At 52.8% G+C, this 27,126-nt stretch overlaps 2 protein-coding genes across 2 annotated transcripts; both read right to left on the bottom strand.

Annotated features, from left to right (window-relative positions):
- Positions 1 to 9,308: 9,308 nt before the first annotated feature.
- On the bottom strand, positions 9,309 to 15,047 carry LOC128943516 (hydrocephalus-inducing protein-like). The gene is made up of 3 exons (XM_054286435.1): positions 14,994 to 15,047; positions 11,208 to 11,394; positions 9,309 to 9,456 (listed from the first exon to the last, which is right to left on the bottom strand). The coding sequence occupies exons 2-3, from the start codon at positions 11,343 to 11,345 to the stop codon at positions 9,319 to 9,321; spliced, it is 276 nt and encodes a 91-aa protein (XP_054142410.1). The 5' UTR covers positions 11,346 to 11,394; positions 14,994 to 15,047; the 3' UTR covers positions 9,309 to 9,318.
- Positions 15,048 to 16,060: 1,013 nt separating this feature from the next.
- LOC128943534 (uncharacterized) lies at positions 16,061 to 25,964 on the bottom strand. The gene is made up of 9 exons (XM_054286451.1): positions 25,870 to 25,964; positions 20,055 to 20,124; positions 19,383 to 19,442; positions 19,140 to 19,202; positions 18,449 to 18,508; positions 17,468 to 17,527; positions 16,799 to 16,858; positions 16,472 to 16,537; positions 16,061 to 16,300 (listed from the first exon to the last, which is right to left on the bottom strand). Exons 2-9 carry the CDS (start codon positions 20,113 to 20,115, stop codon positions 16,089 to 16,091), a joined length of 642 nt encoding a protein of 213 aa, XP_054142426.1. The 5' UTR covers positions 20,116 to 20,124; positions 25,870 to 25,964; the 3' UTR covers positions 16,061 to 16,088.
- Between the last annotated feature and the right edge of the window lie 1,162 nt (positions 25,965 to 27,126).

The raw sequence follows: 27,126 nt of genomic DNA, 5'->3' as shown, positions 1-27,126 counted from the left end.
CCGGTCCCTGTGGCAGGAGCCCTTGAGACCGAGTGCAGGACTTGCTGTCCTGCAGCCTTCATGAGGCTTCTCTCTTCAAGGTGCCTTCCAGGCACAACTGCAGGACTTGGCAACTTGGAGATTTTCCAAGGCATCTCTCCTGCAACTTGCAACAAACCCAGTCAAAGATATGGAGCAGAGACCCCTAGTAGTGCCCAAGATGGCCTGGGTGGAGGAGGAGGAAGAAGGCCATGGAGCTGCCCCATCACAGGAGACCGAGGAGGTGGTGCCGTTCCATCCATCGCAGGAGGGTGAGTGGCAGAGCCTGACTGTAGGACTGGTGCCTGCAGCCAGCTTGGCCCCATGCCATGCCATGCCATGCCATGCCATCCCCTGGGGAAGTGCCCATGGACAGGATGGAAGAGGGGCCGGGCAGACACCCCGCAGGGGCCGTGCTCCATCCCCTGGGGCATCCCGGGGCTCTCCCTGCCTGGGGAGCGCAGGGCTGGGCTGTGTTCTCCGGTCTCTCCCGCAGCCCCTCATCTCTGGCTGCGCTCGCTTTTTGCCAGATGCAGCCCTGGAGCGCACACAGGAGCAGGAGTCCAGCCGTGGCCGCTTCTGCAGCACAGCGCCGGTACCTGCAGCCACCCCCACCGGGGCTGGGCCTGCTGTCCCAGCTCAGCCCAGCCCCGTGTGTGCAGCACTCCATGCAACATCCCCGGCTTCCTGCCCTTCTCCTACAGTTTGTCTGCAAATTCATCAGTAGAATGCAGGAGGAAGAGACCATCGCAATGGGCACTGGGCTCAGACCCTACTCTCCCATCTTTCAAACCAAGCCCAGCGCTGCCCTCCTGTGCATGCTTGTAGAGGAAAATTTTTACTATCCAAACCAAGTAAGCAGCCTGAGGCCAGGGTTTGATCCTCCCAGGAATTCCTTGGCCTCTCAAGCCAAGCAATGCTGGTTGCTGTGAGCCTTTGGGGCCACATGGCAGTGGGGTGGGAAGGGAAGCACTCCTCTGGGGAAGCTGGGAACATTGCTCCCTCTGGCAGCTTTCCAAGTCTCCTGGTGCATTATCCAGGTGCCCGCCATGGTGAGGTTCATCCACCAGTGGCTCCTGGCCAATGATTGTGCTGAGCATAGGCTGGACAAGACCCTGCTGGATCTCACCGAAGCACAGCCAAATGACGCAGTCATCACGCTCCTGCGTGTGGCCCCGTCCTGTGACAGGTATGGGGCCCACCTGCCCAGAAGGCTCAGGCCTCCCCAGCCCATCACCCTGTACAGCCTGCCCAGGTGTCTGAGCAACAGAGACTTCCAGGGCCCTCTGGCTGCTGCCTTTCCCAGCCCTGCCATGTCAGCCCCTGAGCCTGCTGCCATGCTCCCTCCCTGCCCCTCAGGGCTCTGTCCCTACAGGGCTGGGCTGTCGGGCTGCTACTGGCCAGGGCCAATGGGCAGAGGCAGAACTGGCAGCCAGCTCAGCTCCCCCCAGTGCTTTGTCTGAGACCCCCCTGAGACAGAGTTCTGACCCCACAGAGCTGCCATGGCCATGTGGAAGACCATCATGTGCTCGCTCAGGACTGCAGAGCCAGTGCAGCTGATCCTCCTGGATGTGCTGGGGAGCTGGCCAGAGTACAGCACCTGCACCTCCGATGGGGACGAAACGGGTGTCTTTGGCCTGACTGTGAGTTTGTGCAACTGGCCTTTGCTGGCCCCAAGGCTGCCTCTCCAGCAGCTCTCCATCCTCCTTCCCCCACTGCATCTCCCTGCCTCAGGCGCTGACCTGAAACCTGGCCCAGGGGCAGCTTCAGGCCCACCAAGCCCCGTGCTCCCCCTGCCAAGGTCTCTCCGGGCCTGTCCCTGCCACGCTCGGGCCCTGCCACACACACACCTCGGCACTGAGCGCTGTCTCAGGGGGCTTTGTCCTTTGCAGGCGACTGTGGTGATGTGGAAGATCCTCCAGGTGCCCTGTCTGCCATGGATCTTGAGGGTGTATTTCCCCCGCCTATTTGTGCATCTGCTATTCCAAGTGTTCTTCAGCACTCTGGATATGCCAGAGGCGGTGGACACCTTCTGGAAGGGATGCCAGGAAGAGCACGGCCTTGCCACCAGCCCCAACAGGTGCTCCATGCCACCCCTCCTGTCCCTGCCACGTGGCCTGCCAAGGAGCCAGTGCTGCCAGTGTGACCTGGGCTTTGCTCTGCACACAGGTTTGCAGTGCGTACCCTGAAGTCCCTGCTCTGCCTTCTCCGCTGTGAGGATGTGGTGGTGGCAATGGAATGCAGGTGTGCCTGGGACACGCTGCCCTCTCTTGACACTCACCGCTTTGCCGTAGCTCTGCTTGCCAGGTGAGACCCCCTTCTCCCCACTGCCTCTGACATTGCTGCTCTGTGCCCAGATGGCCCACAAAGTGTTTGTGGTGGCCATGGGCCACAGGGCCTTGTCACTAAAGGAACGGCCAAGCAGACTGGAAAAGGCTGGCAGAAGAGGGTGCCCATCAGCAACCAACTCCCAAATGGCCCACGTCCCCCCCTTGCTGGAAGGGTGCTGGGGAAAGATGAGAACTGGGTGAGTCATGCCTGCGAGAGGTTTGCCCCACTGCATCAGGCTCTTGTTTCCTTTTTCCCCTCTTCAGAGAAATTTGCCGCTTAGCCATCCACTTTTGTTCCGCGGTTGCATTCTACCTGCTCGCCATGCTCGGTGAAGAGATGCCATACTGGGATTTCCCTGCCCTGGCATTCCTTGTGGAGGTGAGCCTCAAGGCCAGCGCTGCCTGGCTGAGCTGCCTCCCAGCCCTCTGCCCACTCGCAGCCACAGCTGCCAGGACAGTGCCCATGCCCTGTGCTGCTGCCTGGGCCCGGCCCTGTGCAGCTCCGGGCTCCTGCCGGCCCCCTCCCCTGTCACTGCCCTGTGCCCTTCAGGTCCTCGAGTGCCTAGACTTGAGCCAATGCAGTGACAGTGTTCCGGAGATCCTGGAACAGAACCTGCGGAGCGAGCACATGGCCAGGCGTTACTTGGCACTCCGAGGCCTCCTAGTGCTGGGCAAGAATCCCTTGATGGTGAGAAGGGGGCAGTGGCTGAAGCCGTGCAGGCAGCGTGGGGCTGGGCAACATTGTCGCTTGGCCTTGCATGGGCTTCGGCCGCTAGGTCAGCTGCTCCCAGCTCTCCTGCCTCCTGCTTCAGCTGCCCCAGTGCTTCGGGACAGGCCTTTGGCCTCTGGGCCCTGCGGCAGCAGGGCGGCCTTTCACAAAGTGGTGTTCCGCACAGGCCGAAAAACTGCGGAGCCTGACTGGAAGTCTTGTGCAGCTCCTGGAGGAAAATGACAGCGACATGATCAGGATGAGCATTCTTTTACTGAGATATTTGCTCCTGGATAATGGTGCCCCAATAGCCACCCCCATCGCCCTGCAGCTGGCTGAGGCGCTCCTGCCACTCTTTGACAGCGTAAGGCTCTGTGCCCACAGCCACGGCCACTGGCTGCTGCCCGGACACTTGGTGCCCTGTGCAGATGCAGGCCTGTGCCCTGGGGGGCCTGAAGCAGCTGATGCTCACATCTTTTGCCCTTTCCTTTCATCCAGGATGATATCCAGGTGCAGCTGAGCTCCATGGCTGTCTTTCAAGAGATGCTGGACTTATTAACAGAAGAGGCAAGAAAGGCCCTCAAGTCCCACGTGCGCCAGAGCCTGCTCCCTCTCTACTTCCACTGCCATGATGAGAATCAGATTGTTGCTGAGGTGAGCACTTGTGGCCACCTGCTGTCCCCCTGGCAGGGGCTTGGGCTGCCTCCTGCCCTGGCACTTTGCGGGCTGCAGCCTCCTCCAGCCTGTGCCACTGGGATGCTCCTGTGCCCTGGACTGTGGGGCCATCTCTGCCTCTCTGCTGCTCTCCAGGCCTCCCAGGAAACGCTGCATTCCTCAGCCAGATTCCTGAAGAGGAGGGATATCGAACAAATGCTACACGTGGATCAGAGCTTTGGAGAGTGCCTGGTAAGAGCAGCTGAGAACCCCCAGCCTCAGCATGGCCAAGGTCCCTGGGGGCGGTGCTCAGTGTGCAGGGCTAACAGCTGTGCCCGCTGCTGCAGCCCGAGGCCGTGCGGGCTCTGCTCCAGGCTCCCGTGGGCCCGAGCTGGGTGGCCTCGGAGCCCCGGCCCGGCAGGGTTGCGGGCCAGCACCTCGGCTCCCCAGGCAACAGCCGGCCCTCCGCCCCCTCCCCTCGGGAGCCCTTGGCCAGCGGCTGCTGGCCGCGCCTCAGGGCTGTGCGGGCAGGGGAGGCCGGGCCTGGGCACAGGCAGCGCCCGGCCCAGGAGCTGAGCCCGCGCCAACCCTTCCCTCCTGCCGCTCTCTGCAGCTGGCAGAGGACAGGAGCCGAGCGGCCGAGCACCTGCACCGGGCTCTCCGCTACCTGCAGAGCCCACAGGAGCCCCTGCGAGAGGCGGCCGTCAGGTTCATGGGTGAGTCCCGAGCCCGGGCTCCCTCCCCGACCCGCCGCAGCTCGGCCCCGGCCCTGCCTGCTGCCCCGGCAGCGCCAGCCCAACCCGGCGCCGTGGAGCCCCGCCTGGCCTGGGCATTGCTGGTGCCGCCCTCTGGCAGCCATGCCCTGGGGCGGCAGCGTGCAGCAAGGGCCCGGGCTGAGCCCTGCCGGGCCAGCAGCCCGTGTGGCCACAGTGCCGGTATCGCCACTGGCAGGGAGCTGTACCGCTGGGGCCGTGACAGGCTCTGTGTTCACAGGCATGGCGGGGCGGCACCTGAGAGGGCAGCAGCAAGAGCTCCAGCTGATCTGCAGTGGTGAGTGAGTGAGGGCAGCAGGCTGACAGCGGGGGCTGGCGGGGGCAGCTGCAAGCCCTGCTCCGGCTGCGGAGGGCTCTGCTCCCGTGAGATTTCAGGGCCACGTGTGCCATTCATGGCCAGCACCTTTGGGCTGATCCCCTTGCTCTCCGCTCCCTGCGGGCCATGGCAAGAGCCGACCGGGATGGCCCTGGCAGGGGGATCTCCTCGGCTCCCTGCACATGCGGCATCTGACCTTGCCTCTGTTCCTCTGTCTTGCAGCCCTTGAAGAAATGGCCTATGACAGCAGTCCTGCAATCAGAGATGCTGCAGTTGAATCTTGTTTAGTGCTCCGGGCCGTACAGAGAGCTCCCTACTCCCCATGGCGTAAGCTGCGAGATCAATTCCGCAGTGCATGGAGGAAAAGGCCTCGTCTGTGCGGCACTGCCTTGCTGTTCTGCTGGAGCTCCCCGGAGAGGTGATCTGCAAGACTGTCTGCTGGGGCCATTTGAGCCAGCAGAAATTTTCTTTTTGTTCTTAAAGATTTTTGTATTTTTATTTTTGTTGGGTTTGAGTATGTCAATACAGAATATCTTTCAATACACAGAGTCCCAGGATCTTTCTTTTCCTGCACCGGGTCTAGAAGGCATAGGGGAAGAGGGGGAAAAGGGTGCTTGTGCTCAGCCAGCTGCCCAGGTGTGCAGTGTTGCAGGGAAAATAGCCAGAAGCCCCTTGGCCTTTGGTGGTAATGCTGAAGCCTTTGTGCCGGCCACAGAGCGGCTGGGCAGGGGCCAGAGCTGCAGGGATCCCTGCCAGAGCGGTGCCTGGAGATGCCCACAGGCCCTGTGCCAGGCGGGAAGGGCCATCGTGTTCTCCTGCCCCGGTGCTGCTGGCTGCCTTGCTGAGGGCTCCCAGGCGCCTCTGGATGGGGCTCCTCTGGAGCTGCTGTGGGGCTGTCGTGCTGCTGCCGGGAAGCTTGGCCAGGCTGGGGGCGACCCTGAGGGGCTGAGGCACTACTAAGCCTTGAGCAATTGGCTGTCAGAGGCCATAAGCAGCCCCCTGGCAGCCGCCTTGATCCTGACAGCCGGCTGCTCTGGCGCTTCCAGGCCAGTGGCCCATTGGAGGGACCCCCTGGAATCAGGCGTGGAACCCTGGTCCTGACCTTTCAGGGCTGTGAGGCCAGCTGTTGTGGGGCTGGGCATGTGCCCTCCTGTGGAGACTTTTTTCAAAGAGTGGCTTGAGGAGAGAGGACACAGGTGAAGTAATTTGGTAAAGATGTCCTAAGTAGGGCAGAGGCCTTTTTGCAGGCAGGGTGTCTGTTGAGAATGTAGCAGACTAGAGAATGGAAAAGTACAAAGCTGTGGCTAATTCCAAGTCCTGCACCTGCTAGATAGTGTGTCCTTGGGCCTAGCTGTAGTAGGATAACAAATAGTGAAAGAGACATGAGAAAAGAGAGATGTAATCCCTAAGGAATGAGGAAGAGTTAATGGTATAGTTTAACCAATAGATTGCTTGGCTTACAGAATATTGATAAGCTTATTATTTGCTGTATAAGTGTTTGATGCTTTCTTTAATAAACTGGACCTGTGATTAACCAGCTGGTGTCCTGGTCCCCTTCCTACGAAAAGTGGTTGACCCTGAACATTGACCCCTCGTCTCGACCTAAAAAAAAAAAGGGGGAGAACGCGCCACGGTCGAGGAAGTTGGAGTTGGGTCCTGAGAAGCCAGGATGGTGCCGGAATTTTGAAGCACCCTTGGGTTCACATCGGTGACTCGAGCCATACGTGTCTGCCGGAGCCTGGAAAGCTGCAAAGAGCGCTCACGAAATAGGTATGAAAAGGCAAGCAGCACATAATTCATTCGCCGCGTATCTAGAATGGCGACGGTAAAGGGGATAGATTTGTTATTAGCCCACGGATACGCTAAAGAAGTTTTCATTAACCCTCATACGGTCCATGAACTCTCGGAATGGAGAAAATTTGGGGATATACTATGGGAAGCAGTGTTAGAAGATTATAAGACAGCGAAGAAACTGAGCAAGCCATGGCGGGTGATAGACAATACACTGCTTCAGTATGTCTCTGGGTGCAAAGCAGCATCTGCGGCTCGGGGCGCCTGCAGGGCTGTAATGCTCTGAACTCGGCATGGGCACAGCAGCGGTAGCAGCGGCAGCGGCGGGGCAAGCGGAGCTGCCACGGGGGGAGCGACCCGTGCGGCCGTGGGTGCAGCGCACGCAGTGATTCAGCCTCCCAGCGAGTTTCGCGGAACAAAGAGCCCAGCATGGGGGGGTTTGCCCCGCTCCGACACAAGCGCCGCAGGACCAGAGCGCTTTTCCAGCGCCAGCATTTCTCCCTCCACCTCGCAGCCGGCAAAAGCTTCAGCTTTAGACCTAACAGCCGTAATAAATGGGACTCTGGTCAACAAAAGATCCCTACTGCAATTAAGAAACCAGTGATAATAAACAAGCGACACCAAGGACCATTACTATCAAGACGTTTCTCACCTAAGTTAAAAGGACTTTTTGTTCTTCCTAGCAGAGACTGTAAAAGAAACTTTAAATATCAGAAGTCCAAATAACTCAGTCAGTGAAACATCAGACTCTAAAATTATATTTTGAAAAATTTAAAAATGTTAAAGATGTGTTAAAAAGATTGTGTAAGTAAGATGTAATGAGTATGCTTTTTGTATTTTTAGATTTGTTTAGATGTGATAGATGTAAAAGCAAGCACTGAATTCAAAAGAATTTTTCCACAGGTATACCTTGAATAAACTCCTTATGTTTAAGTGCATTCAAGTATAAAAATGCTGCAGCAAACACGTGAAGAAAGTTGTTTTAGCTTAGTATTTTAGAATCAGGCCTGTAAGTAAGTTATAGTAAATGCTATATTCTATTTCTATAGTAAGTTTTATTTGTTACTAAGTAGTTTAAGTTAAATTATCTATTAAGTGCCGTTAAATGTTAAATACTGTTAAGGTTTAGTTTTGTTAAGTTTAAATGTTTTAAGTTTAAGTATTTTAAGTCTAGGTACTATTAAGTTTAAGTGAGGTTAGATGGATTTATGCTTTTATGATAGACGTTTATTTTATGACTTGTGTGCAAAGTGTTGTTGTGAACATCAGAGAAACTTTAGTTAAAAAGGACAATCAGAAGCATTTGTGAGTAGAGCCGTTCCTGTTTGAAGTATATCTGCTGTTTGAAAATAGAAAGCAAACTTACCAGACAATCAATGCAGGTGAAACCTGCGTACATGTTACTCCTTTAGCTTAATTTTGTAAGTTGTATTAGCACATCTGAGTTTTGTTTGAGCCTTGTAGCACATAAAATCCTTTTTGTATCTGTCATATAGCATATCAATAGTGATAGCCTTTTCAGTTTGTTTTCCTGGCTTAGATCCCTTATAACAGAGAAACCTTGCTAGCTGAGAATACTGTTTAGTTGTTAGAATTACCTATTTTTGTGTTGCAAAGAGTGTGACACAGTTAGCCCATAGAATTTTGCTTTTCATAAAAAATAAAAACAGGAGAAGTGTTGGGAAATTTAGGTGACTAGAGACTAGAAAAATACAAAGCCATGGCTAATTCCAAGTTTTGCACCTGCTAGACAGTGTGTCCTTGGGCCTAGCTGTAGTAGGATAACAAATAGTGAAAGAGACATGAGAAAAGAGAGATGTAACCCCTAAGGAATGAGGAAGAGTTAATGGTATAGTTTAACCAATAGATTGCTTGGCTTACAGAATATTGATAAGCTTATTATTTGCTGTATAAGTGTTTGATGCTTTCTTCAATAAACTGGACCTGTGATGAACCAGCTGGTGTCCTGGTCCCCTTCCTACGACACCTGCTCTAGGGGGAGGTGTCCCTGCCCAGAGGCCTTTAAGGTCCATTCCATCCTTAACATACTCTGGTTCTATGCTTTCCTTCCCATGCACTTAGGGGAGCTTTGAAATCCGTTCAGTGAAGGCACAGAGCTCATTAAGAGTTTGGCAATTCCCAAACTCCCTGGCCCAGGAGCACAGGACTTTGTTGCCCAAGTGCTCCCCTTGTGACACTCAGCACTGTGTTCTATTGCCACAGACAGAGCTGCAAGGGGTCAATTCCCACAAAGGGAGAGAGGCTGGTGCTGGCCAAGGCTGCTCCTTCTACCCACACCCTGGGTTCAGGGAGGCTCGGCCACCTCTGCTCTGCTGTTGTCTGGGCACTGGGAGGTGATCCAGGCTCAGGGAGCCCATTTCCAACTCAGCTCCTACCACCTGATGATGGATCCATGGCAAATGGAGCCATCCTGGAGGCCAGGGGCCTGCAGGGGCTGAGTGCTTGTTCACTAAAACTGTTCTGCTCAGCAGCTCTCTGGCCTTTGAGGGAATGCTGGCAAAGCCATGGCATGAAAACCTCTCCCTGCACTGCCTGGGCTGTTCTGGGATCACTCAGGCACACACAGCATTCTGAGCCCTGGCCTGGCACGGGAGACTCCCTGGGAGCTGCAGGGCCAGGGGGGATGCGCCAGCACTGCCCTGCTGACCAGGGACTCTTCCCAGCACTTCCATGGGAGCCCAGTGGGCTCAGGCTGGCACCATGGCTTCACTGAGGGGGAGAGAGGCAGGGCAAAGGAGCTGCACCTGAGATGCTGCAGTAAGCCACACTTCCATACTCCAGTGCTTCCAGGGGTTTGAAGGTCACCTTGATTTCAGCTGAACAATTCGGCCCAATTTCTCCCTCCTACAGCAGAAAGAGACAGCAAAACATTGCTCTGCAAACTTCACATTGCTTGTTTTCAACCACGCTTCTGTAAGCCTTTGTTCAGAGGCATACAGAGGCTTGTTCATTAGTAATGAGTGAACAACACAAGGAGCCAAGGAAACACTCCAAACACAGCTCAACACAGCGCTGGAAGCTCTCAACGCTCAGCTGTTCAGCTCCCACTCTCCACAATATTCCTGCTGCTCTGACAAAGGCTCTTGGTCACATCATGCTGCTGTCAGCTACAGTGGGATGCAACTGCCACTGTGCACTCGTGGCTCTTCACAAGAAGAGAACATGATCCCTGTCCTGGGTTGACTATATGATGCTTTTATCCCAAATCGTCTTGTTCTGTTTATGCTGAATAATAAGTTTTGCACCTTTAAGACGTCTTCCAGAGAGTGAAGAGGGGAGAGAAGAAGCAGCAGTTTGTTATCAGACACTGCACTCACTCCTCCACATTCCTGCTCCTGGAATGCATTGTCTGCAGATGGACAGACAGCCGGGACAGAGCCCTCCTTTGCTTTTAGTTAATTTAGCTAGCTGAGGCAAAGAAGTTCCCTGGACTGTGGGGTTTTTTCCCTTTTCTTTGGACCTCTTGAAACCCGCTCTGGACTGAACACCAGAAGAGCACCAGCAGCTGCACCTGTGGCCACCGGGCCAGGCCTGGCCTGCGACATTTCCAGCACCAGAGGGACTGATCAGAGACTGAGTGAGCTGAGCTGCAACCTGGAGAGGGACTTTCTCAGTTTGTCATCTCTTTTGGAGCAGCAAGGGGTTTTATTGATTAATACTGTTTTGGGTTTATCGTTTAATAAATAGGTTTTTTCCACTTCAAGGAGGTCTTTTCTCCAGGACCGCCTGGGGGTAGCGGCCGATTGAATCTGCTTTCCTAGAGGAGCCCCTTTGGGGGCTCTCTCCCAAATTTGCCCAGAACCAGAACCTTGGAAATAAAAAATATTAGTTTAACCTGTTTTGAAAGAAAGCAGAGGCTGGCATTATTCTAGGGTTTATCCAAGATGAGAAGGGATGTTGCACTGTGCAGACACCAGGCATTCATCATCTCTCACAATGCCAGTATTCAGAATCAAGGCTCTGGTTGATGGGAGCACGTGGCAGTTTGCTTGCATCACCAGAAAAGGAAAAGGTTTTCTGTCCCTGTGTGCAGGACAACTCCAAAGGCCCATTTCAACCTTCCACCATTGTGTCCAGGCTCACAGAGGACACTGGAAGGGACACTCAGAAATAGTGCAAGGCGTGGTTACAGGAGGGGATTGGCATTTCCATGATTAGCCTTAGGCTGAATTTGGCCTCACTTTCCCAGCAAACCATTGCAAGTTTCAGGTCAGAATGTGGCCTGGCAGTGCTCCAACAGCCTCTGCTGAACCTCAAGTGTGGGGGGAGCCCCTACCTACAAGAACTGCTCCCTGTGACACTGCAGGGACATGCACAGAGTGCCCTTGAGCTCAGGCCCTGGCAGCACAGCTTGGCCTTGTCCAGCTCCCAGCCCTGCCTTGAGCCTCCAAGGCAGAAATGCTTTTAGCATTTGGCATTTTTAGGCGAGCTCTGCAGATGCACCAGAAACTCAATGTCTTCCCTCCCAGCACACCGAGCCAGCTGAGGATCTGCCCAGTGACCGCAGCCAGGGGTAGAGTGGGTGGGAGGAGGAAGAGGGGGAGGAGGATGAGGAGGAAGAAGAGGAGGAAAATGAGGTCTCAGCTATCACTTACCATTGGCTCAATGACAAAAATGTCATCGGAGAACAGCATGGGGTCTTGGTGCAGCTTTGCCATCTCCCCTGGGAGCCTCAGGAAGGCAGTGCGATCTTCACCAGAGCCCTTCTCCTTCCCTGTTTCTTTCCCCTCCATTAACTTTTCCAGCCACAGCTCTCTCCGTGTCCGCAGGAATCGACGCTGCCTGTAGCCACAGGAGAGACAAAGCCAGCAGAGGGTTTAATAAGCCACAGATTGGCAGAGAGAAGTGTGAGTGCAGGAGAGCAAAGCACCTGGGGAGGAGCAGCAGTGTGAGAGATGAGTAATGCGATGATTTATCAAAAAGCAGGGTGCCCCATTGCAGGGAATGATTGGCAGCTGACTCCATTGATTCACAATGCTGAACAGTTGCTTTATTAAACTATATTATATTACATTGTACTACACTATATTAAAGATGCATACTATACTACAAAGAATACTAAAGAATGCTAAAGAAAACTCGTGACTGTCTCCAGACAGCCAGGACAAAGCTTTTTCCAATTGGCCAAGGAAACAAAACAATCCTCAGCAGAATCCAACTGACAAATCACTTCAGGTAAATAATCTTCCTAACACATTCCACATGATAGAGATAAGAATTGTTTTCTTTCTTTTCTCTGTGCTTCCCTAGGAAAAAAAACCTTGAGAGAGAATTATGTGTTTCTGTTCAGAGAATGTGAATGCCACAATGATTGACTCTCACAATTAACAGACAAATACCATGTATAGAGGTTAAGAAAAATTTTTTTACTCCCTCAGTTGTTATCAAGGGACAGCCGGGGTTGGGATATTTGGGAGGGTCACCTTGTCACTACAGGGACATCTGACCTCCAATCAAGATTTGAGGAAGTAAACTCCACCACTGGACAGTGAAGAAGGGGTCAATGGACAGAATTTTGGGAGGAGCTAAAGGGTTAAAATGCAAAACCTCCATTGTGCGGGTGAGCACATGGTGGGGAAAATACTTTGCTCCTGGCGTAACATTTTCTCCATTCAGTCTTCTCTTGTATTTTTTATAAGGTTGAATAAACCTTTCTAAACTTATGAAAAGGGAGTGGCTATTTCTCCCAAGCAGCAGCTCCCCAGCAAGGGCTGACCCCCAGCCATGGGGGCACCAGATGGATCAGAGGATAACTTGTTGTTCACTGCCCTGCAGGGAGTTTCACTCAACACCTGCAAGCTCAGGAGAGGTTTCCACAGCCAGCAGCCCTCAAGAGAACCTCCTGGCTCAAAGCCTCTGCCAAAAAACTGAGGGAGAATCCACCAGCCACTTCAAGTGCCTTTTCCTACCACTGAGCTCCTGGGGAGGCAGATAAAGGTCATGGAGCAGGACTTCCCTGGGAAGGGGAGACGAAGCTGGGTCACAGCTACGTGCTACCAGTACTGTGAAAAATGCACATTATATGATTGGCTTTTTGCATATATGAAAATAAAACATTGGTCTGTTCTATTTCAGTCTCTATGCAATATTGCACAGGGAAATGTAAGATAACAACAATTAGAAATCAATCAGATAATACACATAACCAATAACACATCTGCAATCACACAATTATCAGTCACTACAACACTGAACTGTCATCCCAGAGTCTGCGACAGCTGATGAACCTTAAAACAACAGAGAGCTGGAGAACTCATGTCCGGATTCATGTTTCTCCAAACTCCCTTTGAAAACAGGCTCAGCTATCATATATGGTCAAATTGCCAAGCCAAAAGGACTTGAATACTTTTTGATGCAGAAAACATCTGGGCTTGTCAATCATTCCATTCAAGTAGAGCTAGAACTTGGCCAGAGTTCCAAATCTAATTGATGGACATCACTTAATACATTTTAAAACAAGACTCTTAAAAACAGCAATTATGAATAGGAAACCTTAGGATTAAAGATCAGTCAAACCATTAAAGAACTGAATCCCTCCAAAACTTCTGTCAGGATAGAAATTCTTCAAACACAGCACACCTCTTGAATTCTCAGCTGAAGTACTCTATAATAACTGAAGAAATAATAACTGAAGGAAACCACGAAACTGGCAATCTGGATTTAAAGGAAACTTAAAAAACATGAGTAGTTAAAAAACAAAAAGACAAGATTCTGAAGAGACCCATGTCTTGTAGATGATCACACAAAGAGACAGTGAAACACATGAAAGCTGGCTGTAAATATTACAATACCTTGATAATAATTCTTATTATAAATTCTGAGAATTCTCATTATATAATCAACTTATCAACAGGAAGTGTTTGAAGGGGTTATGACAACTTTTTTTAAGTATTCATATAGCATTAATAACAATCCTTATTTATCAGTATCACCTATAAAATCCAAAAAGAACAAAGGTTACAAACTCAATACCAACAAACCTCTGAATCATTGGAGAATCAGCTGGTGACCCCACAGATAGGATCTGATCGATATTTCTCAAATGCTCTGTCTTCAGAGACATTTCATGTAATTGAATCATTACTAATACTTCTATCTTTCTATGATGGTTTCCCTCCCTGAGAGGCATTTTTCACAATAGAAGATTTTGATTTACATCATATTTGGAATACCACTGATTGGCACTGGTTTCCCCTTTTTCCTGTATCTTGGGCAAAAGCCTGTGTGCTTTCTCACTTTACTCTGATTTTGGACAGGTTTTTTACATGTCCATCTTTTGCATCTGAAGCCTGATCATCTGGTAAATGCTGTTTCCGTCACTTCTGTGGGACCGGGCTGTTGAGGAGTTCGGTGCGCCTCCCACAACATGCGCTGCACCCGCGAAAAATCTCCCGCTTGAGATTTTGATGGAGGCTGAAACTGTGTGCCGGCTGCCGGGGCTGGCTGCGTGCCCGCTGCCGCGGGACCGGAGCAGGGCTGGTCCCTCGGGCACCCTCTGCACCCAGACCGCGCCCGGTCTCTGCCGGTGCCCTCACGGGAGTGCGGATGCCCCCGCCCCGACCGCGCCTCCCCGGCGCTTCTCTCGGCGCAGGCGCGGTCTGGGGAACGCCGCCTGTGCCCGTGACCGACACCGGCGCTGCCCCCGTCCCGTTCTGGCTCCGGTCACCGCTCGGCCGTGTCTCTGCCGCGTCTGCGCACAGGGGAAACACCCGCCCCGCTCCGGCTGCCGGGTTTGTGCGTCATCACCGAGCGCCTGCCGCGCTCCGCGGCGGTGGCAGGGACGCTGCAGCCGTCCCGTCCCGTCCGCCTCAGTCCCGCCCGGCGCGGCTGCCGCGGCCCGTGCGCGTTCCCCGGGTGCCGCCGCCCGCCGCCATCGCAGTCGCGCGGGTTGTGCCCTTCCCGCGCGGCTTTGGCCCCCCGCTGCGGGAAACCGCCGCCGCCGCCATCGCGCATGCGCCCGCCGCCGCCAGCCCTGCGCCTCCCGCTCCTGCGCTCCGCCCGGCCCGGCCCCGCTCGGCGCTGCCCCCGCAGCCGCCGGCCGTGCCCCGCACGCTGCCGACCGCCCGCTGCTGCGATCGCGGGCACCGCCGTGCGCGCTATCGCCTCCGCCGCTGCTGTGCCTGCGACTGCCCCGCTGCCCCCGTGGGCCTCCGCCGGCCTCCGCAGCCCCCACGGCCGCCTCTGCGGCCCCCCCGGGCTGCTCCCGGCCGGCGCCGCCGTGGCACGGGTTCGCCAGTCGCCGAGAAGCGGCTCTGCCCCGGCTTCCCCGACCCTCTTCGCCCTCCTCCCCCTGAGAGTTCTGAGGTTTCTGGGGACCCATGGGACCCTGGGCACTCTGGAGATGATGCCAATTCCTCCCACACCTGTTTGCTAGGGATTACCTTTGCCCCTCCCTGGTCGGTAAGGGCAACTGCTGCCTGCTGATGGCAGGATGATTTCCCTTCCCCCATCCTCGAGAGAATACTGCTGCCTGCTGATAGCTGGCAGCCCCCGCGGAATTCCACGAAATTGCCTCTAACATTACCCTTGCTGGGGATAAAAGCTTCAAGGCCGTTTTATCTTTTTTCAGATATTTTCACAGGGTGTGTGGCTGCCACGCCCTGTACGGCTGACAAGATGCTGGGTTGTTCCTGGGAGCATGTCCCCATCATGTTCTCAATTTTGACCTTTCTTACAAAGGCTGGATCCTCTGCAAGGTCAGTCCGGAGTTTGCCCTGGTCACTGTCCAGCAGCTCGCAGGTGAGGGTTTCCAGGGGCGCTTCTGGCCCTCCTCTTTCTGGGTCGAGCTTGAAACGAATCTTCTCAGCAGAGGTTGAGATGTTCTTTCTGGATTTTTCCCTTGAGAGTGCCAGTTTTCTTTCCTTCTCAGGCTGGGTTTCAGCAGCTGATGGCTGTGGCGTGGCTGCTTGCCAACTGCCCACCTGGGTGCCCTCTTGGAGCACCCACCAGGGCTGCCAATGTCTCAGTGTCTCGCTCAGAGTGACCCCAAGAAAAGTTCAAAGTCTCTTTTCCCAGCCCGGCGCTTGAAGAAGGAGTCAGGGCTCTTCATTTCTCAGTCTCAAGGTTGTTTATTTTATCTTATCTATAAAAAATTTTCTCCTGCCCTGCCAAGGTCAGCTCAGCAGGACAGGTCCAGGCACTCTGCCTGCCCCCAGGGTGGTGTTATGTCTTTATACTACAAACTACGTATACAATGTTTACAATTACTTTCCAATACCTATCACCTATGTTAGACAGTGAGCTTCTACTCTAAACCAATCGGTAAGTGCCAACATCACAGCAGAAGATGGAGGCCAAGAAGAAGAAGGAGAAAGGCTGGACACACCCAGTTCCCTCCATCTTGCTTCTTGAACCCCCACACCAAAAACCCCAAAATCTACTTTCCCACCCCATGATAACTTCACTATTATTCTACCTAAACTGTTGTGGCTTGCTGATCTTCATATAAGGTTGGTAATTTGCTCCACGGGTCATAATCAAAACCGCAGGGGCATTCTGGGCTCCGTGCCAGGGCTTCTGAGCCCCCTGGCAGGGGTCCTGGCCATCCTGGACTGCCAGAGAGATGTTCTGGGTTCCCACAGGTCTCTTCTTAGGTCTTCTGCAGGTTGGTTTTTTGTTTCCTCTGCTTCTGCTTGTGCTGGGAAAAACCCCGTGCAGGGACATCTCTGCACCCTGGCATCCTGGGCATCTGCATAGGGATGGGGAATGTAACAAAGGACTGGCTGGAGGCCTTTGGAAATGGGAATTTATGGACAGGTGGGATTGCTCAATCTGACTGCACCAGGCCGTCACCCCTGGATCTCCTTCCTGCTTGGCAGGGTTCAGTTTCCAAGTAGTGTGGGCAAGGACTGGCACTCACCTGCACAGAAAGGCTTCTGGCTTTTGTCCCTGTAGCTAAGCCCAGGGTGAGATTCCTCCTTTAGTGCTGAAAGAAAGGAAAGGAAATCCCAGAAGGGATGTGCTGTGTCTTTGAAACTGTGACCAACTGTGAGGAACACCCCTGCTAGAGTAGAACATGTCCCAGTCCAAAGCCCTTCTGCTGGGCTCTGGAAGGGGTTCTGCAGGCAACGTGCTCTGGGGAGAGATCTCCACTGACCTCACTTCTCCCAGGGATAACACATCTCACCCCATCCCAAGGGTTCCCAGGATGGCCACAGACACAAGCAATGGGATCCAGCACACTTACTCAGCTCTTTGAATAGCGCTTCTACACCTTTCTGAGCCAGACAGCCAGCAGCCACAGACACTGGACATCAGGTGCACATGAAAATAAAATCAAAGGATATTTAACAAGGACCTTTCCCCAGGGAACTCCAGAACTGCACTGAGCAGGTTCTGGGGCAGAACACATCCCACAGCTGGCCCAGGAGCCCCACAGCAGTGCTGGGGGGTTCCTGACCCTCGGGCCCACTGAGGCTCTCCTGGGCCAGGGAGCTGCCTCAGCTGGCACAGCACTCAGGCACCACACAGGTGCCCCAGTCCCACCAGAGCACAGCCACCCACGAGAGGGTGAGACTCTTCTGCCTCCCACTCTGAGAGTGGAGAGGAACCTCCCAGGTCCCTTCTCTGTCCCTTGGCACATTCAGAGCCTGACCCTCAAAGCCCTGCTCAGCAATACCCCCTGCTAGAGTAGGACGTGTCTCTGGTCAAAGGAGGTCACCCCTCTGACCAAACTGATCCCAGCCCAAAGGCCAGGCTTTCTGCTGAGCTCTGGAATGGGTTCTGCAGGCAACGTGCTCCGGGGAGAGATTTCCACTGGCCTCACTTCTCTCAGGGATAACACATCCCATCCCATCCCATCCCAAGGGTTCCCAGGATGGCCACAGACACAAGCAATGGGATCCAGCACACTTACAGGTTTTGCAGAGTATCTTTTCTGCACCTTTCAGAGGAAGATCATCATCATCCTTAGATACTGGACATCAGGTACACACGAAAATGAAATGAAAAAGAAAACCAGGATATTTAACAAGGACCTTTCCCCAGGGAACTCTAGGACTGCACTGAGCAAGTTCTGGGACAGAACACATCCCACAGCTGGCCCAGGAGCCCCACAGCAGTGCTGGGGGGGTTCCTGACCCTCGGGCCCACTGAGGCTCTCCTGGGCCAGGGAGCTGCCTCAGCTGGCACAGCACTCAGGCACCACACAGGTGCCCCAGTCCCACCAGAGCACAGCCACCCACGAGAGGGTGAGACTCTTCTGCCTCCCACTCTGAGAGTGGAGAGGAACCTCCCAGGTCCCTTCTCTGTCCCTTGGCACATTCATTTCAGCCTGACCCTCAAAGCCCTGCTCAGCAACACCCCCTGCTAGAGTAGGACATGTCTGTCACCCTGTTTTGTTAAGATTTTCTAAGCCTTCTGACGTTGACATTCTTGTACCGAGCTTTCTCACACACTTGCTGTAAATAACTCATTGTTTTGCATTCCTTTATAGAAAAGCGAAAGTTGAGAGACTGTTGGTTTGTCCAGTGTCATTGGAGAGGTGGTACTGTCATCCTCCAATCCACTGTCACTCTTGGAAAACTATAAATGCTGGAGTCAGAAAATAAACTTCCCTTTTTCTTCACATTAAGAACAGTGGTGTCCGCCTGTGTTCTTTCGTGTCCTACAGGTACATGTGTCTCTGGTCAAAGGAGGTCACCCCTCTGATGAAACTGATCTCACCCCAAAGGCCAGGCCTTCTGCTGTACTCCGGAAGGGCCTCTGCAGGCAATGTGCTCCGGGGAGAGATCTCCATTGGCCTCACTTCTCCCACGGATAACACATCCCATCCCATCCCATCCCAAGGGTTCCCAGGATGGCCACAGACACAAGCAATGGGATCCAGCACACTTACTCAGTTCTTCGAATATCATTTCTACACCTTTCTGAGCCAGACCGCCAGCAGCCACAGACACTGGACATCAGGTGCACATGAAAATAAAATCAAAGACAGGATATTTAACAAGGACCTTTCCCCAGGGAACTCCAGGACTGCACTGAGCAGGTTCTGGGGCAGAACACATCCCACAGCTGGCCCAGGAGCCCCACAGCAGTGCTGGGGGGTTCCTGACCCTCGGGCCCACTGAGGCTCTCCTGGGCCAGGGAGCTGCCTCAGCTGGCACAGCACTCAGGCACCACACAGGTGCCCCAGTCCCACCAGAGCACAGCCACCCACGAGAGGGTGAGACTCTTCTGCCTCCCACTCTGAGAGTGGAGAGGAACCTCCCAGGTCCCTTCTCTGTCCCTTGGCACATTCATTTCAGCCTGACCCTCAAAGCCCTGCTCAGCAACACCCCCTGCTAGAGTGGGATGTGTCTCTGGTCAAAGGAGGTCACCCCTCTGACCAAACTGATCCCAGCCCAAAGGCCAGGCCTTCTGCTGGGCTCTGGAAGGGGTTCTGCAGGCAACGTGCTCCGGGGAGAGATTTCCACTGGCCTCACCTCTCTCAGGGATAACACATCCCATCCCATCCCATCCCATCCCATCCCATCCCAAGGGTTCCCAGGATGGCCACAGACACAAGCAATGGGATCCAGCACACTTACAGGTTTTGCAGAGTATCTTTTCTGCACCTTTCAGAGGAAGATCATCATCATCATCATCAGATGCTGGACATCAGGTACACATGAAAATAAAATGAAAAAGAAAACAGGACATTTAAGAAGGACCTTTCCCCATGGAATTCCAGGACTGCACCGGGCAGGTTCTGGGGCAGAACACATCCCACAGCTGGCCCAGGAGCCTGCAGGATGGCCACAGACAAGAGCAATGGGATCCAGCACACTTACTGATTGCGCCACATAGCGCTTCTACACCTTTCTGAGCCAGACAGCCAGCAGCCACAGACACTGGACATCAGGTGCACATGAAAATAAAATCAAAGACAGGATATTTAACAAGGACCTTTCGCCAGGGAACTCCAGAACTGCACTGAGCAGGTTCTGGGGCAGAACACATCCCACAGCTGGCCCAGGAGCCCCACAGCAGTGCTGGGGGTCCCTGACCCTCGGGCCCACTGAGGCTCTCCTGGGCCAGGGAGCTGCCTCAGCTGGCACAGCACTCAGGCACTACACAGGTGCCCCAGTCCCACCAGAGCACAGCCACCCACGAGAGGGTGAGACTCTTCTGCCTCTCACTCTGAGAGTGGAGAGGAACCTCCCAGGTCCCTTCTCTGTCCCTTGGCACATTCATTTCAGCCTGACCCTCAAAGCCCTGCTCAGCAACACCCCCTGCTAGAGTGGGATGTGTCTCTGGTCAAAGGAGGTCACCCCTCTGACCAAACTGATCCCAGCCCAAAGGCCAGGCCTTCTGCTGGGCTCTGGAAGAGGTTCTGCAGGCAACGTGCTCTGGGGAGAGATTTCCACTGGCCTCACTTCTCTCAGGGATAACACATCCCATCCCATCCCATCACAAGGATGGGCACAGGCAATGGGCAATGGGATCCATGAGTCCACACTTACTTATGGACTCAAATTGGCCTCCTTGGTCATGCTGCCATGAACTCCCCTTTTTTGTGGCCATTAGGTTCACCTGAAAAGAAAAAGGAAAATGAAAAAGAGGAAGCTTCACTATGATATTTCCCCTTAGGTTTAAAAAAAATGCATTTAAGAGCTTTTTTGTGACACAGATATCCCTCATACTACTCAAACGGCTGATCTACTGAGGGTTTTTTAATTTACTGATTTTCCCTTCCATCACTGTCCAAACAGAATACAGCTCTTTCCAAGATATTCAGTCCTTGCTTCTGGTCTCCTGTATCATTTTCTCTAGGTTCACTCTGCAATGCAAGGGAAAAGAGGGGCAAAATCTCTGTGGTGAGCGAAATCTCAGCACTAGAGAAGATAAGGCAGTTGATAAGATGTTCTGTTGCACTCCCAGCTGGTCCCTAACCCATCTTGTCTGCCCTGGAGCTCTGAGAATTCTCACAGACACACACTTCATCTTCCTTGGTAAAAATTAAGACCTTCTGCTTTTGCAGAGTGCAGAACCTGGTGTTCAACCCCAGTCATATTTTCCACAGAGGTAAGGGACCATTTTCCATTCCTTCAGACTCAAATCCTGGAGGTTATCCTGACCAGCTATGAAGAAATCTATGGTGAAAGGACATGTGACCTTGGCTGGTGTCGATGCAGGAGGTGTCCCGACCAGAGAGTAATTACCACTGATTCCATGATGCAGAAGGCATGAAAGACACTTTATTATTCGTGTATAGTATTAAGAAATATACAGTTCCTATAGGAACAGTAGTGGACCTAAGACCTGATTGGTCTTAAGGTGAAAACCTCTCACACTATTTATGCACTATGAATAGTACACTCTAGCAAACCATTTTTATAAACAATGGTTATAGAAAGAGCGGTAATAATTGTTTGATTTTTTTTTTCTAGGATTGTTAGGTTCAGTTTGTGAGAAATTGTCTCTGTTCATTCTTTGACTGAACTGAGAATATTTGCAGGCTGGCTGCCAAATGCCCATCAAACTTCTCTCACTCCTCCTCCTCAACTGGATAGGAGAAAAAAATACAACTGAAGAGCTCACATAAAGCCTGGGACATCCCTCTCCAGCTGCCACCATGGGCAAACCAGACTTGACTTAGGGACGATTGCTTTGCTTTCTCAGCAATTCCCAATACAGCAGCAAGCCGGGTAACAAAGACAAATCTGCAACCACCTCGCTCCCACTCTCCCCTCTCCTGGCTGTGAACACACCTGGCGCAGGTGGCTGGGGCAGCTGCAGTGCCTGATGCAAGCTGAGCTCTAGGTGGGAGCCCCAGACAAGAGCTCATGAACGGCCAACAGAGCCCAACAAAGGGCACCAAGAGTGGTGGCACTGCTGGGGAAGGGGCACTGAGAGACCCAGCAGGAGCTGAGGGCCCGGGAGGAAGAGCCAGACTCAAGCCTTGGGCATGCAGACTGTGAGGGGATAAAACTGAGGGGCTTGGAGGAACAGCTCAGGCTGCTGGAGGAACAGCTCAAGCTGTTCCTGTGTCACTGCACTGGGATTAAATGGCTTTATGGAATCAGACAGCTGAGGCTGCTCTGGGAAACCTGGGCTGGAACCAGGGAGGACACAGGGGCTGGGTGTGGGGAGTCCAGCAGGGCCCACTGGGGCCCTGCAGCCCCTGCTCTGTAGGGGCTCCAGTCCCAGCACTGAACACCTCTGGTGGCTGGAGTGTGATGGCCAGAGAGCCTTGGGAAGGGTCAGACTGGGAAGTTTCCTAAATATCCTCTTCTGCACAGCAAGCTGCAGAAAGCAGGGCCCTGCTGACCCTTCCAACAAAGATGCCTGTCCCTCCTGAGCACACCCATCAGAGCAGCAAGGATGAGGTGAAGGCAGAAACAGGGACTGCTCAGGAGTGAGGAAAGGTCTGCTCAGGGGACAGCTCGCTGCTGTGCTCTGCTCTCCCTCTCCTTGCACTCCATTTCCCAGGGGGCTGTCTGCTCCTTGTGACTTTCTGTTTGCTTTGGCCGTGTTCCAGAGAAGGCGGAGGACCTGGAGTGAATTAAGGAGCCCCTTGCCAAAGCTGCTGCATGTAAGAAAGCTTTCCTGGTGCTCAAGGGGAGAACAGACCCAGGTGAGGAAAAGAGGGGAGGACTAGAAATAGAGAAATGCCAGCAGGGACCGAAGAGAAGTCACAGCCCCAGGGCCCATGGCTGTCCCACAGGTCGAACTGAAGGCATCAGACGGTAAATGCCAGGGGTGCTTTCCCAGGAATGAACCCTGCTCCATGTCCTCCCACTACATTTTGCTGTTTTGCTCTGGTCTGAAAGGAGGGAAAGCATATAAATGGCAAAAAATGCTCAGAGTTTGAGGGATTTTCTCCTGAAAGCAGAGCAATAGCGAGATGGCTTCTCAAACAGTAACAATGAATACTGTGCACATGGAGGTGTCCTGGATGTGCCTCTGCCATTGATCACTGATGAGCACAGATAGTAGCTCAGATCACATATGGAAAGATGGTTGTGCTTCCAGGGATGGGTCACCCCACTTCTCACAGTCAGACACACATTGTCCTCTCTGTCTCTCATATTTGGAAGGAGCCCTGACAACTGCTTTAGACAGGAAAATTATTTTGTGCAGGCCCAGATCTGCACTCTTGAGCCAAAGCTGAAGCTTTGAGGGGGAAAACAAAAAGGAAGGGGGAAAGACAGGAGAAGGGAGGAGAAGAAAAAAAGAAAAGGGGGTGGGGGAGGCAGGGGTAAGAGAAGGGAAAAAAAAAAAGAAATAAAAGAAACAAAAAAGAAGAAACTCTCTCTGCCACATTGTCAGTGATGGCTTTGTTGCCCAGAGACCAAGAGAGTCTGGTCTGTCAACAGATGTCCAATAAATTAGACATTTTGAATTATGCATTGAGTGCAATAAAACATTATTACCAGCATGTGAGTTAAATGCAGGAGGATTGTATGAGTGGTGGTGAAATCTCATTATGCTTTTTCTTGGGTGCTAAGGTGAGCTAATAATATTAAATATAAAAATTAAAATAAGTTCTAGTCGCTCCATGAAATAATTATTCATTCTATATTCAGACTAAAAATTTTTCCGATCAGCCAAGATCAAAGAAACAAACAATTATCCATAGCGTATTCATGGCAACCAGGCTGTGCCTAATCAATATGCTACTTACTTTTAACTTTTTTCCCATTTAATGTGTAGCAAGAGTCATGGTAACAATTTTTGCTATCAGACAAAAAACCCATGAAATAAATAAGTAAAGCCTGAATTGACCATTTTTTCTCTATATAGGAATGAATTAGGAACTGGGTTAGTGTCAGTAGACTGTGGGCAGGAAGGGACAATCGACTTTGAATAGGAATTCTATGAAATATTAACTTTGTGGTCTCCCTCCAACCCTTCCTGACTGGTCCCCCACCCTCTGCAGCACAGCTGGGCCTTGACGAGGCAAACACACTGAAAGCCCTGGGGCCCTGGAGGGCAGCAGGGCTCCTTCAGGCCTCAGCAATGCCCAGTGAAGGCCCCAGGATGGTCCAGGGAGCTTTTCCCACTCAATCCCCTGTGGCAGAACTGGACTCAGCACGTGAGGGCTCTCAGCAGTGCCCAGCCCAGGGATGGTCACTGCCCGGGAAGCCTTGAGAGGAGGGGGTGGCACTGCTGTGCATGGCCAACAGTGATTGCACTGGCCTTGCCCACAGGGGCGGCTGCAGACTGTGCAGATTGCTCTGCTGCAGACAGCTCTGTTTGGGCAGGGTCATGCTTCTGTTGTTGCAGACACTGATATTCTTTAGGGAATTCCACCAGGACTGAAGGACAGCTGGAGGAGGATTGCCACCCCAGGGACCTCCAGGGCAGTGGTTCCTGAGTGCCTCAGCCCCCTGTGGCTGGGCAGGTGTGGTGTCAATGTGCTGGGCAGGTATCAGCCCTTCCCCTGGCTGGGCTCCTGCCCACACAGCCGCGGGTGCTGCTGCCTTGCTTGGCTGCTGGCCCGTGTGCTCCACGTCCCAAGCGCTGCCTTTTCACCCTGGAGCTCGCTCAGTTCAGCTGAGAGCCTCAGGAGAGGAGTGCTTTACTCCTGGCTCCTGGAGAGACCATTCCTGCCCTCAGAAGAGGCTGCCCTGGAAAGCTCGGCACATTTCCTGATAGGCATTTACGGGAAATCAGTGTCAAACGGAGAAAGGACGTGCTAGGAGGGAGGGAGGAGCCCGTGGGGGTGGGAACCCTCCGCAGCTGCTGGTTCAGCCCATCAAAGCCTTCTCTTCTGGAGCCCGAGCTGTGCCGGCCTCAGTCCCTGCCCCTCGGTGCCTGGACCCCGCTATTTCCCGGCTGTGACAGCCCAGGCTGGCACTGAGGAGCTCATCCCTGGCCCGCCCTTCCCTGTGGGGAAGGAGCAGCTCCCCGTGAGCACCCCCCATTCACGCACCAGGCAGCTCTGGTGAGCCATCGCTCCCAGATCCCCGTGCTGCTGGAGCCCTTTGCTTTGCCTGGCCATGGATGCCAGGGCAGCTGCCATTCCCATGGGAACCTGCTCACTGGCCTGCAGACCCTGCAGGCTGCCCCCAGAGCTCTTCTGCCCACTCTCCCTGATGATCAGGGAGTTTCTGAGCTGCCAAGGCAGGGTCCCCCCTTTCTGACCCCTCCACTGCTCACTCACAGAAGTCAACTTAACCTCTGCCCATCCTGTTGAGGATGTCCAGGTATCCCAGCTGCTCTTCACACCTCCCATCCTCATCCTCCCTGACCCTCCTCTGGCAGAGTCTCTCCCACTGCATTCCACCAGCACTCAGGCACAGCCTTCCAAACCATCCAGGGATGGGTTTGGCTCTGAACAAAAATGATGTAGGCAGCTTCTGAGAGCAAAACAAGCAATTTTGGGTTCTCAGGGGTTCAGAAACTCTCACTCAGGAGCATTTGGACTAGGAAACTGCAAGTTTGGGAGCTCTGGGGTCCCAAACACTGATTTAGAAAGATTTTGGGCTCTGAACAAGCCGCAACTTTAGGCAGCATTGGGGTTGAGAAACACCAATTTAGGGAGCATTTGGTTCAAAACCACTGATTGGGGGGAACTTTTGGCCCCAGAAAGTCCCCTCTAGGCAGCTTTTCAGCTCATAATTCCAATTTAGGGAGCTCTTGGGCTCAGAAGCACATGTTTAAGGAACTGCAGTACTCAAAAAGGGATCTCAGGAAGCTTTGTGGGTCAGGAAATGCAACTTGGGGAGCTTCAGGGCTCAGGAACACCAATTTAATGAGCTTTGGGGCTCAGAAAAATCAGTGTCCAGAGACATGGGGCACAAAAGCAGCAATTTAGGATACTTTGGGGCTCAGCAATACCATTTCAAGGCGCTTCTGGCCTCAAAAATGGGCCTCAAAAATTTGGGGAACTTCACAGCTAATAATACTGAAATTTCAGAAGCATTGAGGCTCAGAAACAGCTGCCTGGGGACTTTTTTGGACCTGAAACAGCATTTGGGCTCAGAAATACGGATTTAGGGAACACTAGAGCTCTTAAAGACCAATTTAGGGACACACAGGCCTATGAAACCCTGATTTGGGGAGTTCAAGGCTGAGAAAAAATCATGTTGGGAGCTTTGGGAATCAGGAAGAGTGATTTGGGGATATTTTCAGAGCAAAAAAGAACAATTTACAGAGCTTTTGGGCTCCAAAAAACCAATTTAAGCTGATTTTGGGCTCTGTAGTCCCTATTTAGGCAGCTTTGGAGCTCCAAAACAGCGATTTACGGAACTTTTGGGCTGAGAAACATCAATTTTGGGAGCAGAAGGAGCAAGCCCCGAGGAAACACGGGAGCAAGGGGCAGGCACTTACCTGGGACAGGTCTGGGAAGGAGCCGCTCCGCGCTGGCGTGCGAGCACTGCTTAAAAACCGGGATAGATACAGCTCACTAGCTCACTGTGCCCGACCCGTTCCCACCCCAGTAAAACCTTTCTCGTCTTTATGCTGATTTCCCTGGAAACTGAAAGTGGAAATGCTCGATCAGGGAGCGGCTCCTTGGCTGGGGGAGGGAAATGGGCGCAGCCAGCGGCCCCTCCCGGCTCCTGGAGCCTCCCAGGGCACCGGGAATGGCCCAGGAGGGCACCGGCAGGGCACCGCGAGCGCTGGGATGAACCCCGCGGGCTGAAGGCACACCGGGCACAGGGCTTGAGTTAGGGGCGTCAGGGTCCTGGAACACTGATATTGGGAACTTCGTGGCTTAGAAACCCCTGTGTCAGCAGCTTCGGGGCCAGAACGGTGAGTGCAGGAGCTTTGGGGCTGAGAATGAGCAATTCTGGGGGCTTTGGGGCTCCAGAACACTGATTTTGGGAGGGTTTTTTGGCTCGGAAAATAAAAAAAAAAGGGGAGCTCAGAGTCTCAAAGCAGTTTAGGGATATTTTGAGCTCACAAACAGCTGTTTGGGGAGATTTTGGGCTCAGAAACAGCCATTTAAGGATATTTTGGTGTCTGAAACACCAATTTAGGGAGCTGAGAAACACTCTTTTAAGGAGGATTTGGGCTCATAAATATAAAACTAAAGAGTTTTTGATCGTCCAAATCAAAAACCTATTTGGGGAGGGCTGGAATACAAGTATGGGGAGGCCTGACAGACTGACTGTACCCCAAAGCCACCAGGGCAAGTGCTGTGTGCCTGTGGTGGTGAGAACAACGGCTGGATGACTGCAGACATACCACATATATTACCATATATATAACCATATCATATATTTAGTTTATAAACTAAAAACATTCCTGATGGCAGCCACATTCCTGGATTTAGAAAGGCTCCCAGAAGTGTAATTGTACCAAAAGGTTTGATTCCTATGCACAGGGTGATAGGGAGAAACATTTTAAAAGTTTTGGGCCAATTCCTTCCCATGTATTTAAAATTAACACAAAAATCTAATTTCACAGAACCCAGGAACTCATCAGAACACTGAGCGGTGGGTGATGGGACAATAACATCCTGCTACAACTGATGTTATTCTTGCATCAAGAAGAAAATGAAATTAAGTCATGTATACTGAAATGTTTCTCATTTTGAGAAATCACCTTGGATAGCAAAAGGATTGTGGTATTAATATAGCACCT

The sequence above is a fragment of the Melozone crissalis genome, unplaced genomic scaffold, assembly GCF_028551555.1.
Source record: "Melozone crissalis strain CALT ecotype California unplaced genomic scaffold, PUWL_Pcris_2 ptg000046l_1, whole genome shotgun sequence".
Lineage (NCBI taxonomy): Eukaryota > Metazoa > Chordata > Aves > Passeriformes > Passerellidae > Melozone > Melozone crissalis.
This window is presented reverse-complemented; position numbering and strand designations above follow the sequence as displayed.

Bases quoted from the DNA above. Each gene is read 5' to 3' on its own strand.
- LOC128943516 (XM_054286435.1), bottom strand. From the start codon at position 11,345: ATGGAGGGGAAAGAAACAGGGAAGGAGAAGGGCTCTGGTGAAGATCGC. The intron at 9,457-11,207 runs GTAAGTGATAGC...TTTCTGCTGTAG, and splicing joins TTTTTGTCATTGAGCCAATG to GAGGGAGAAATTGGGCCGAA.
- LOC128943534 (XM_054286451.1), bottom strand. From the start codon at position 20,115: ATGGCCACAAAAAAGGGGAGTTCATGGCAGCATGACCAAGGAGGCCAA. The intron at 18,509-19,139 runs GTAAGTGTGCTG...CCTGATGTCCAG, and splicing joins AAAGATACTCTGCAAAACCT to TGTCTGTGGCTGCTGGCGGT. The intron at 16,301-16,471 runs GTGAGTGCCAGT...ATCCCTATGCAG, and splicing joins CCAGAAGCCTTTCTGTGCAG to ATGCCCAGGATGCCAGGGTG.